This window comes from Oncorhynchus clarkii, chromosome 3 (genome assembly GCF_045791955.1).
Source record: "Oncorhynchus clarkii lewisi isolate Uvic-CL-2024 chromosome 3, UVic_Ocla_1.0, whole genome shotgun sequence".
NCBI classification, from domain to species: domain Eukaryota; kingdom Metazoa; phylum Chordata; class Actinopteri; order Salmoniformes; family Salmonidae; genus Oncorhynchus; species Oncorhynchus clarkii.
Window position 1 is genome coordinate 4,968,327 of NC_092149.1, and position 12,356 is coordinate 4,980,682.

A 12,356-nucleotide genomic window follows, 5' to 3' on the forward strand; every position below is an offset into this window, starting at 1 on the left:
TGTGCATTTAAAAGAAAACATGAATCGTTCAATGACACCTTTGTTTCTAAGCCCTGGATTTCTAGCCCCTTGATCTTATTGTTGGATCTGATTTTAATTGCTAACATTTTGATGGCCATAATAAATATATATGCCGATAGTGGACAACCTTGTTTTTCTCCTCTTGACAGTTGAATACTTTCTGAGAAGTAGCCAATATTGACTATTTTACACCTGGGGTGTGACTGACTATACATAACTTTAACCTATTGTGTAAGAGATTCTCCTAAATTGAAATATTCCAGGCATTTATTTATAAACTCCAGTCGTACTTTATCAAAAGGCTTTTCAAAATCGGCTATGAATACCAGGCCTGGTTTCCCAGATTTTTCACAATGTTTTATTGTTTCCAGTACTTGTCTTATATTATCTCCAATGTATCGTCCATGTAAAAACCCCTGTCTGATTAGGATGAATAATATCAGACAATACCTTTTTAAATGTTCCTTTTCATTTTATATTTAATCAGTAAACATAAAAAAAACACAATTCCACTTTGACATTATTGGGTATTGTGTGTAGGCCAGTGACATTAAATGACAATTGATCAATTTTAAATTCAGACTAGCACAACAAAATGTGGAAAAAGTCACGGGGTGTGAATTCTTTCTGAAGGTATTAAGTTGCATAACATGGAATGTCAATGGGGGAAATGTATACATCAAAGGATACGAAACATGGAAGTGCTTTCTGATGCCGATCCACTGTTGGGGCTAGGAACACAAGCATTTCTATTGGAGCTAGGAACACAAGCATTTCTATTGGAGCTAGGAACACAAGCATTTATATTGGAGCTAGGAACACAAGCATTTATATTGGAGCTAGGAACACAAGCATTTATATTGGAGCTAGGAACACAAGCATTTATATTGGAGCTAGGAACACAAGCATTTCTGTTGGGGCTCGGAACACAAGCATTTCTGTTGGGGCTCGGAACACAAGCATTTATATTGGAGCTAGGAACACAAGCATTTATATTGGAGCTAGGAACACAAGCATTTCTGTTGGGGCTCGGAACACAAGCATTTCTATTGGGGCTAGGAACACAAGCATTTCTATTGGGGCTAGGAACACAAGCATTTCTGTTGGGGCTCCGAACACAAGTATTTATATTGGAGCTAGGAACACAAGCATTTATATTGGAGCTAGGAACACAAGCATTTCTATTGGGGCTAGGAACACAAGCATTTATATTGGGGCTAGGAACACAAGCATTTCTGTTGGGGCTCGGAACACAAGCGTTTCTGTTGGGGCTAGGAACACAAGCATTTATATTGGAGCTCGGAACACAAGCGTTTATATTGGGGCTAGGAACACAAGCATTTATATTGGAGCTCGGAACACAAGCATTTATATTGGGGCTAGGAACACAAGCATTTATATTGGGGCTAGGAACACAAGCATTTATATTGGAGCTCGGAACACAAGCATTTATATTGGGGCTAGGAACACAAGCATTTATGTTGGAGCTAGGAACACAAGCATTTCTATTGGAGCTAGGAACACAAGCGTTTATATTGGAGCTAGGAACACAAGCATTTATATTGGAGCTCGGAACACAAGCATTTATATTGGGGCTCGGAACACAAGCATTTACATTGGAGCTAGGAACACAAGCATTTCTGTTGGGGCTAGGAACACAAGCGTTTATATTGGAGCTAGGAACACAAGCATTTATATTGGAGCTCGGAACACAAGCATTTATATTGGAGCTCGGAACACAAGCGTTTCTATTGGAGCTAGGAACACAAGCATTTCTATTGGGGCTAGGAACACAAGCATTTATATTGGAGCTAGGAACACAAGCATTTATATTGGATCTAGGAACATAAGCATTTCTGTTGGGGCTAGGAACAAAAGCATTTCTATTGAAGCTAGGAACACAAGCGTTTCTGTTGGGGCTAGGAACAAAATCATTTCGCTAAACCCTCAATAACATCTGCTAAATACGTGTATGTGACCAATACATTTGGTTTAAAAAAGGCATTATCCTAATTCCTACTCCACGCTCGTCCCTCAACTACATCAGGGCAGGTGGCTTGTTGCGCTATCTGACGTGAAAACAGCGTATTAAGTTAACGGCTGAGTCCAATGAGTGCCAGGAGCATGGTGAACAGAGAGATGATGTCCAGGTACAGGTTGAGAGCAGCAAAGATGTACTCCTCTGGTGAAATGCTGTATTTGTGGTTCCCGCCCAGTATGAGCTGAGTGTCCATCACCAGGTACTGGAGAGAGAGATATATATATATACACACATATACAGTGCCTTGCGAAAGTATTCGGCCCCCTTGAACTTTGCGACCTTTTTCCACATTTCAGGCTTCAAACATAAAGATATAAAACTGTATTTTTGTGTGAAGAATCAACAACAAGTGGGACACAATCATGAAGTGGAACGACATTTATTGGATATTTCAAACTTTTTTAACATATCAAAAACTGAAAAATTGGGCGTGCAAAATTATTCAGCCCCTTTACTTTCAGTGCAGCAAACTCTCTCCAGAAGTTCAGTGAGGATCTCTGAATGATCCAATGTTGACCTAAATGACTAATGATGATAAATACAATCCACCTGTGTGTAATCAAGTCTCCGTATAAATGCACCTGCACTGTGATAGTCTCAGAGGTCCGTTAAAAGCGCAGAGAGCATCATAAAGAACAAGGAACACACCAGGCAGGTCCGAGATACTGTTGTGAAGAAGTTTAAAGCCGGATTTGGATACAAAAAGATTTCCCAAGCTTTAAACATCCCAAGGAGCACTGTGCAAGCGATAATATTGAAATGGAAGGAGTATCAGACCACTGCAAATCTACCAAGACCTGGCCGTCCCTCTAAACTTTCAGCTCATACAAGGAGAAGACTGATCAAAGATGCAGCCAAGAGGCCCATGATCACTCTGGATGAACTGCAGAGATCTACAGCTGAGGTGGGAGACTCTGTCCATAGGACAACAATCAGTCGTATATTGCACAAATCTGGCCTTTATGGAAGAGTGGCAAGAAGAAAGCCATTTCTTAAAGATATCCATAAAAAGTGTTGTTTAAAGTTTGCCACAAGCCACCTGGGAGACACACCAAACATGTGGAACAAGGTGCTCTGGTCAGATGAAACCAAAATTGAACTTTTTGGCAACAATGCAAAACGTTATGTTTGGCGTAAAAGCAGCACAGCTGAACACACCATCCCCACTGTCAAACATGGTGGTGGCAGCATCATGGTTTGGGCCTGCTTTTCTTCAGCAGGGACAGGGAAGATGGTTAAAATTGATGGGAAGATGGATGGAGCCAAATACAGGACCATTCTGGAAGAGAACCTGATGGAGTCTGCAAAAGACCTGAGACTGGGACGGAGATTTGTCTTCCAACAAGACAATGATCCAAAACATAAAGCAAAATCTACAATGGAATGGTTCAAAAATAAACATATCCAGGTGTTAGAATGGCCAAGTCAAAGTCCAGACCTGAATCCAATCGAGAATCTGTGGAAAGAACTGAAAACTGCTGTTCACAAATGCTCTCCATCCAACCTCACTGAGCTCGAGCTGTTTTGCAAGGAGGAATGGGAAAACATTTCAGTCTCTCGATGTGCAAAACTGATAGAGACATACCCCAAGCGACTTACTGCTGTAATCGCAGCAAAAGGTGGCGCTACAAAGTATTAACTTAAGGGGGCTGAATAATTTTGCACGCCCAATTTTTCAGTTTTTGATTTGTTAAAAAAGTTTGAAATATCCAATAAATGTCGTTCCACTTCATGATTGTGTCCCACTTGTTGTTGATTCTTCACAAAAAAATACAGTTTTATATCTTTATGTTTGAAGCCTGAAATGTGGCAAAAGGTCGCAAAGTTCAAGGGGGCCGAATACTTTCGCAAGGCACTGTACACCATAATTTGCAAATAAATTAATTAAAAATCCTACAATGTGATTTTCTGGATTTTTTTTCTCATTTTGTCTGTCATAGTTGAAGTGTACTTATGATAAAAAATTACAGGCCTCTCTCATCTTTTTAAGTGGGAGAACTTGCACAATTGGTGGCTGACTAAATACTTTTTTGCCCCACTGTATATATATATGTATATATATATATATTTATATATATACACACATATACACGAATCAGTTGTTAAATTACGACCAAAAAATACATATTACTGTGTAGGTTGTTTCTGACTGCTTACAGAATGAGTCATACACAGCCTTTTTTCATTTTAAAAACCCCACATGGGCGACCATTCCTAAGCTTCTTAAAGATTGTGTATAAAGGACTACATACATTTTTATTGAGATGTCAGTGAACGTATATTGCTTGGTGGTATGAAGGTGCCTGAAAGGACTAGCTTTCTTAACAACCCTAGCCAATGAAAGGACTAGCTTTCTTAACAACCCTAGCCAATGAAAGGACTAGCTTTCTTAACAACCCTAGCCAATGAAAGGACTAGCTAGAGGAAGAATGTTACTTACCAAAGAAAATAGCAAGGTTCCCAGGCAAGCGTACACAATGTACACATACTATGGATTAAAAACACAAGACTAAGTTAGTTCCTGAACAAGTGTATTTCTAAAACTGAATCATGGTTCATGTTCTTTAATCTCCATTACAAGTACAAAAGATAAAATACTGTTGTTTTAAAAAGGGGCAATCTGCGATGGGTACATCCATTTTCGGGCCAGTCAATGCATCCATAGCCTATGAATTTGAGCGTGGTTACATTTGTCCAGACACATTCTTCAACTGTTTACCAAAATAGTGGCGTGGAAGACATTGTTACTGTTTAAATAGCAGATTGCCCCTTTTTAAATATTTTGTACATACTGGTATACCTGTGAAGTGACTGTTGACTTACCTGGGATCGCATGATTCCACACAACAATGCAAAGGATATGAGAGTCCAACAGAACACCCACAAGCCCCCACTGGCTAAGGTGAAGTCCCACTATAACAGAAATGAGGAAAGATGGTACACTGCTAGTAAGCTACATTTAGCAGACGCTCTTAATCAGAGCCACTTAGTCAGTGCATTTAACACTAAGATACACTAAAAATAATCTGTATTTTATCCAAATCTCATCATATAACTCTGTCCACTTCATCAGCAAACTGTCGAAATCATGAACTGTCGAAATCACGAACGGTCGAAATCACAAACTGTCGAAATCACAAACTGTCGAAATCACGAACTGTCGAAATCACGAACTGTCGAACTGTCAAAATCACGAACTGTCGAAATCACAAACTGTCGAAATCACAAACTGTCGAAATCACAAACTGTCTAAATCACGAACTGTCTAAATCACGAACTGTCGTAATCACGAACTGTCGTAATCACGAACTGTCGAAATCAAACTGTCTAAATCACGAACGGTCGAAATCACAAACTGTCTAAATCACAAACTGTCTAAATCACGAACTGTCTAAATCACGAACTGTCGTAATCACGAACTGTCGTAATCACGGACTGTCGTAATCACAAACTGTCGTAATCACAAACTGTCGTAATCACAAACTGTCGTAATCACAAACTGTCTAAATCATGAACTGTCTAAATCGCGAACTGTCTAAATCACGAACTGTCGTAATCACAAACTGTCGAACTCATGAACTGTCGAACTGTCGAAATCACGAACTATCGAAATCACGAACTGTCGAAATCACGAACTGTCGTAATCACGAACTGTCGTAATCACGAACTGTCGTAATCACAAACTGTCGTAATCACAAACTGTCGTAATCACAAACTGTCTAAATCACAAACTGTCTAAATCACGAACTGTCTAAATCACGAACTGTCTAAATCACGAACTGTCGTGATCACGAACTGTCGAACTCATGAACTGTCAATCATGAACTGTCGAAATCATGAACTGTCGAACTGTCGAAATCATGAACTATCGAAATCACGAACTGTCGAAATCACGAACTGTCGAAATCACGAACTGTCGAAATCACGAACTGTCAAAATCACGAACTGTCTAAATCACAAACTGTCGAAATCACGGACTGTCGAAATCACGAACTGTCGAAATCACGAACTGTCGAAATCACGAACTGTCGAAATCACGAACTGTCGACATCACGAACTGTCTAAATCACGAACTGTCTAAATCACGAACTGTCTAAATCACGAACTGTCTAAATCACGAACTGTCTAAATCATGAACTGTTGAAATCATGCTCAAAACCAGCTTGGGATAGTTTGCTATATCACAGTTTTTGTGACAATCATGGTTGAAAATGCAGGAAACCATTTAACTTAGATCGTTTTGGTCAGCCAATGATTTAAACTCGTCAGCAAACATTCCATAACTGCAGGTGGCAGTAAATCACCAACCTGGCTTTTTCCTGTTCAGCCTGTACACACTGCAGCACAGTAGATGGTGGTATGCAGTGCGTTATTATTTCTTCATAGATTACCAGTACACTCACAAGTTGAAGGAGAGGAAATGGACTACTTTAAAAATGGAAGACAGCCACTAAGGGCGCTGCCCGTGCTTTCACAGAACACGGTCATTTACAAGGATTTCAGGTGTGCCGTCTTTCTACATCTATGGAGAGAGGACGTACTCTGGACTGCATGGCGAAGACACTCAGAGCCAGGGAGACCAGTGCGGTGGCGCCCACAGCCCACATAACAGCTTCCGCCTCATAGAACCTGCAACACAAACCAAACTCTCGTCTATCACTGAAATAGGGTTGCAACGTTTCTGTAACGTTTCCACCAAATTCCCAGAAGTCCTGGTTGGACGATGCCCCCGGAATTGGGAGGGAATAAGAATGAAAGCAGGAATTCTCCAACCATGATTTCTGGAAAACTTGACATTTTTGGGAAAGTTACCGAAGTTTTTCAACCCTACACTGAAATATTACTAGATCTATTAGTCAGGTATCCCTACAAACCTCCATGGAGGATTGGTTTAGACATAAGCTCATACTGCCAACCTCCATGGAGGATCGGTTTAGACATAAGCTCATACTGCCAACCTCCATGGAGGATTGGTTTAGACATAAACTCATACTGCCAACCTCCATGGAGGATTGGTTTAGACATAAGCTCATACTGCCAACCTCCATGGAGGATTGGTTTAGACATAAGCTCATACTGCCAACCTCCATGGAGGATTGGTTTAGACATAAACTCATACTGCCAATCTCCATGGAGGATTGGTTTAGACATAAGCTCATACTGCCAACCTCCATGGAGGATTGGTTTAGACATAAGCTCATACTGCCAAACTCCATGGAGGATTGGTTTAGACATAAGCTCATACTGCCAACCTCCATGGAGGATTGGTTTAGACATAAACTCATACTGCCAACCTCCATGGAGGATTGGTTTAGACATAAGCTCATACTGCCAACCTCCATGGAGGATTGGTTTAGACATAAGCTCATACTGCCAACCCGCCGTGTGCATGACTAACATGCTGAATGGTAAAGGATTTAGTCTATCCATCAGAGAGCAAGTACATCAGGGTCCCTCCAGAGGCATACAGTACTCACACAGTCACAGAGCCCAGCAGTAGACCTTCTGCAGTGGTCTACACAGAAAAATAACACAAAGGTCAGACCATACAACCAATGTGTGAAACGTTTATTGATGCCTTCTTGGAATCGATACTTACAAACAGTCCCAAGGCTAGGAAATTGAGCGGGACCTTCCGACGTATATTGGCACAACAGGACAAGGAAATGATGATGACAATCACCACTGCTCTGTTCAGGAAACAACGGTACAATATATTAATACAATATGGTACAATCACAGCGCTCAATATAAAGGTCTTTGTGTGTGGGGTTCATTTCTCCGTTGTTTAGATGTCAGGGCCTGTGTTCATAAAGTGACTCAGAGTAGGAGTGCTGATTTGGCATCAGGTCCAATGTCCATGTCATGGCATTTAATAGGATTTGTGAGAGACAATTTACCTGATATATTTTATATTAATTGTTAACCATTAATATTTAACTAATAGTAAGACATGTCTGTCCTGCTAGTGTCTCTGTTTTTATGGTCTCCACTCTAGCTTCCTGCAGCTAATCTGGGCGTATGGTCACTAGAGATGGCTTGAGCTGACAAAATGAGTTAAAAACCTGCATTACATAGACAAGAATGTGTTTTACTAGAGATAGCTTAGGAGCAGAACAATCCCTCACTGTCTCAAAATCATCCTTCCATCTGGGAAACTAAGCCAGGGTGGGGTTAAGACAACAACCCTGTGCAGATAACGACCGGATGAACCCAGAGTGGATTATGATGCTCCTTGGTCTGCATGGGAGGGGTTGAACCAACCATGACTAAGCATTCTTAGTGTCAGTCGTATTAAAGAACTCTGCATTTGTGTAAAAGTTAGGTTACTCGGTTCAACACTCAAGGGTGTTTGGTCGACCAGCCTCATTATTGCAATAATTAATCGATATTGAATTAATCGAAATGACAAAGTTCTCTCATTCGATTAGAATATTCCACGACATGATCTAAAAGACCCAATCAGATCCTAGATCAGCACTCCTGCTGTGGGAAGGTTTCTGAATACTGGCCCAGGAGTAAAAGCAGAGAGATTCTGTAGGATTCAGTGGCCGTCGTGACATTTACTTACATCATGCAGGAAGAAAACCAGTAGGTCTTCATAGACCAGAGCCTCAGAGCCTCCCTACGATTACAGAAGACAACTCATCTCGTTGTTTTATACACTTCTTGTAGGTACATTATAAAACTGTGGTATTGTGCAGTTAAAAAATATAACATTGGAATCTAACGGGGGAAACTGCTTTCAACACTTCAATGTGTTGGGACAACTGCAAGTGTTGAAATCTTAAAGTGTTGAAGTCTTTAGGTGTTGAAGTGTTTAGGTGTTGAAGTTTTAATGTCGGGTAACACTTAAAAGTGTTGAAGTGTTAAAATGTTAATGTTAAGTAACACACAGTGTTGAAGTGTTAAAGTTGGGTAACACTCAAAGTGTTGAAGTCTTAAAGTGTTGAAGTTTTAAAGTATTGAAGTCTTAAAGTGTTGAAGTCTTAAAGTTTTGATGTCTTAAAGTTGGGTAACACTCAAAGTGTTGAAGTCTTAAAGTGTTGAAGTTTTAAAGTATTGAAGTCTTAAAGTGTTGAAGTCTTAAAGTGTTGAAGTTTTAAAGTGTTGAAGTCTTAAAGTTGGGTAAAGTGTTGAAGTCTTAAAGTGTTGAAGTCTTAAAGTGTTGAAGTCTTAAAGTGTTGAAGTCTTAAAGTGTTGAAGTATTAAAGTGTTGAAGTCTTAAAATGTTGAAGTTTTAAAGTTGGGTAAAGTGTTGAAGTCTTAAAAGTGTTGAAGTTTTATAGTTGGGTAACACTCAAAGTGTTGAAGTCTTAAAGTGTTGAAGTCTTAAAGTGTTGAAGTCTTAAAGTGTTGAAGTTTTAAAGTGTTGAAGTGTTAAAGTTGGGTAACACTTAAAAGTGCCTCACCAATACAGAAAGGCACAGATGATCCCAAAGGTGACTAGAAGCTGAATCATCAGAGTCAGGTACACCTTCTTTATAAAGCCTGTGGAAACATCACTTAACAGTCACCAGATGTGTACAGTGGGCCCACTGAGTCAGGTATACCTTAACCAGGTGTTTACAGTGGGCCCACTGAGTCAGGTATACCTTAACCAGGTATTTACAGTGGACCTACTGAGTCAGGTATACCTTAACCAGGTGTTTACAGTGGGTCCACTGAGTCAGGTATACCTTAACTAGGTGTTTACAGTGGGCCCACTGAGTCAGGTATACATTAAGCAGGTGTTTACAGTGGGCCCACTGAGTCAGGTATACATTAAGCAGGTGTTTACAGTGCGCCCACTGAGTCAGGTATACATTAAGCAGGTGTTTACAGTGGGCCCACTGGTTAACTTCAGGCCAATAAGACGGTTGCTGATCTAGGATCAGGTTTACCCTGTCCATACAATTGTATTAATTATGATCTTAAAGGGAAAACTGATCCTACATCAGCACTCCTACTAGAAGAGGATTGATGCGGGCTCCAGATCATCATGATACAAGGACACCAACCCCCCCCCCCCCCCCCCAAAAAAAAACCTGTTCTGAGTCTCAAATGGCCCCCTATTCCCTATGTAGTGCACTACTTTTCAACAGAACCCTATGGGCGCTGGTCAAAAGTAGGCGACTACATAGCAAAATTAGGGTACCATTTCAGACGTAGGCAGTGACTAACCTCTTCTTATGGCTTTGTCATCAAAGCAGCCGGTGTCCTCCAGCCCGGTGGAATAGTCAGGTGGTAGTGGAGCAGCCCATTGTTGTTGTTGGTCCTCGGGATGACCCTGACCCATGTCGTTATACTGACCCGCTGGTGAGACCACCGCTATGTTGCCAGGGCCAACGTTCAGACCGTAGTGGGGAGAACTGTAGTTCTGTTGGCCATAGGTGTTCTCTTGGCCATAGGTGTTCTCTTGGCCATAGGTGTTCTCTTGGCCATAGGTGTTCTCTTGGCCATAGGTGTTCTGTTGACCATCGTCCTGAGAGTAGGGCGGTGGGAGTTGGACTTCACTGCTTCTTTTCGATTGATCCATGTTACCCTCCTAAAAGATTTTCGTCAGGTAATACGTCCTAATCATTCACACACAGAGAAATATACCTGTGTCATTAACCAGGCAATAAACCTTCCTCTTCCTTTCACTGTCCTGACAGACACAAGATCCTGTCGAATACTCCGTGAAATGGAGAGAAAAGCACTAGTAATTGCAACAAAAATGACAAACTATAAAGATACAAAATATGTTCATATTTCATCTAAAAAAATATAAATATATTTGTAAATAATATAGGTAAAATCCAACTCTAAAATCCTCCCCTGTCATTGTGGAATAACCCACGACTGTCGATAGGGAATCTTTATTTAACTAAGTCAGTTAGTGACAGTACATCACACGTGTAATATACAACAGCAGTCGGAGTAACAAATCCTTTATTAAACACATCGGTTGTCTTATAATTCTACCCTCAGATCTACTCACCTCTTCCACAGCGCTCCGGTCTGTCTCTTCCTGTAACAGTCCCTCCAGGGCCAAAGTCTACCTGTAATCAGTTGGGCTGCATCCCAAACGGACATCTATTCACCCTGATCCCTATGTGGTGCACTACTATGTAGGGAATAAGTTACCGTTTTGGGGACGGAAACCGTGGTTTTCCCACAGAGACGGGACTTTGCTTTCAGCTAAATTATACATCTTTAAGGAAAAGGTTAAGGTTAGGGGTTAGTTTAAAGGGTTAAGGTTAGGAGTTAGTTTATAGGGTTAAGGTTAGGAGTTAGTTTAAAAGGTTAAGGTTAGGAGTTAGCTTAAAGGGTTAAGGTTAGGGGTTAGTTTAAAGGGTTAAGGTTAGGAGTTAGTTTAAAGGGTTAAGGTTAGGAGTTAGTTTAAAGGGTTAAGGTTAGGAGTTAGTTTAAAGGGTTAAGGTTAGGAGTTAGTTTAAAGGGTTAAGGTTAGGAGTTAGTTTAAAGGGTTAAGGTTAGGAGTTAGTTTAAAGGGTTAAGGTTAGGGGTTAGTTTAAAGGGTTAAGGTTAGGAGTTAGTTTAAAGGGTTAAGGTTAGGAGTTAGTTTAAAGGGTTAAGGTTAGGAGTTAGTTTAAAGGGTTAAGGTTAGGAGTTAGTTTAAAGGGTTAAGGTTAGGGGTTAGTTTAACGGGTTAAGGTTAGGAGTTAGTTTAAAGGGTTAAGGTTAGGAGTTAGTTTAAAGGGTTAAGGTTAGGAGTTAGTTTAACGGGTTAAGGTTGGGAGTTAGTTTAAAGGGTTAAGGTTAGGAGTTAGTTTAAAGGGTTAAGGTTAGGGGTTAGTTTAAAGGGTTAAGGTTAGGGGTTAGTTTAAAGGGTTAAGGTTAGGAGTTAGTTTAAAGGGTTAAGGTTAGGAGTTAGTTTAAAGGGTTAAGGTTAGGAGTTAGTTTAAAGGGTTAAGGTTAGGGGTTAGTTTAAAGGGTTAAGGTTAGGAGTTAGTTTAAAGGGTTAAGGTTAGGAGTTAGTTTAAAGGGTTAAGGTTAGGGGTTAGTTTAAAGGGTTAAGGTTAGGGGTTAGTTTAAAGGGTTAAGGTTAGGGGTTAGTTTAAAGGGTTAAGGTTATGAGTTAGTTTAAAGGGTTAAGGTTAGGAGTTAGTTTAAAGGGTTAAGGTTAGGAGTTAGTTTAAAGGGTTAAGGTTAGGAGTTAGTTTAAAGGGTTAAGGTTAGGAGTTAGTTTAAAGGGTTAAGGTTAGGGGTTAGTTTAAAGGGTTAAGGTTAGGGGTTAGTTTAAAGGGTTAAGGTTAGGAGTTAGTTTAAAGGGTTAAGGTTAGGAGTTAGTTTAAAGGGTTAAGGTTAGGAG

At 40.3% G+C, this 12,356-nt stretch overlaps 1 protein-coding gene across 1 annotated transcript; it reads right to left on the reverse strand.

Annotated features, from left to right (window-relative positions):
- Nucleotides 1-2,035: 2,035 nt before the first annotated feature.
- LOC139405656 (protein lifeguard 1-like) lies at nucleotides 2,036-11,055 on the reverse strand. Its single transcript, XM_071148072.1, has 10 exons — nucleotides 11,025-11,055; nucleotides 10,226-10,617; nucleotides 9,475-9,553; nucleotides 8,634-8,687; nucleotides 7,662-7,752; nucleotides 7,540-7,577; nucleotides 6,604-6,691; nucleotides 4,886-4,975; nucleotides 4,503-4,550; nucleotides 2,036-2,264 (listed from the first exon to the last, which is right to left on the reverse strand). Exons 2-10 carry the CDS (start codon nucleotides 10,578-10,580, stop codon nucleotides 2,115-2,117), a joined length of 993 nt encoding a protein of 330 aa, XP_071004173.1. The 5' UTR covers nucleotides 10,581-10,617; nucleotides 11,025-11,055; the 3' UTR covers nucleotides 2,036-2,114.
- Between the last annotated feature and the right edge of the window lie 1,301 nt (nucleotides 11,056-12,356).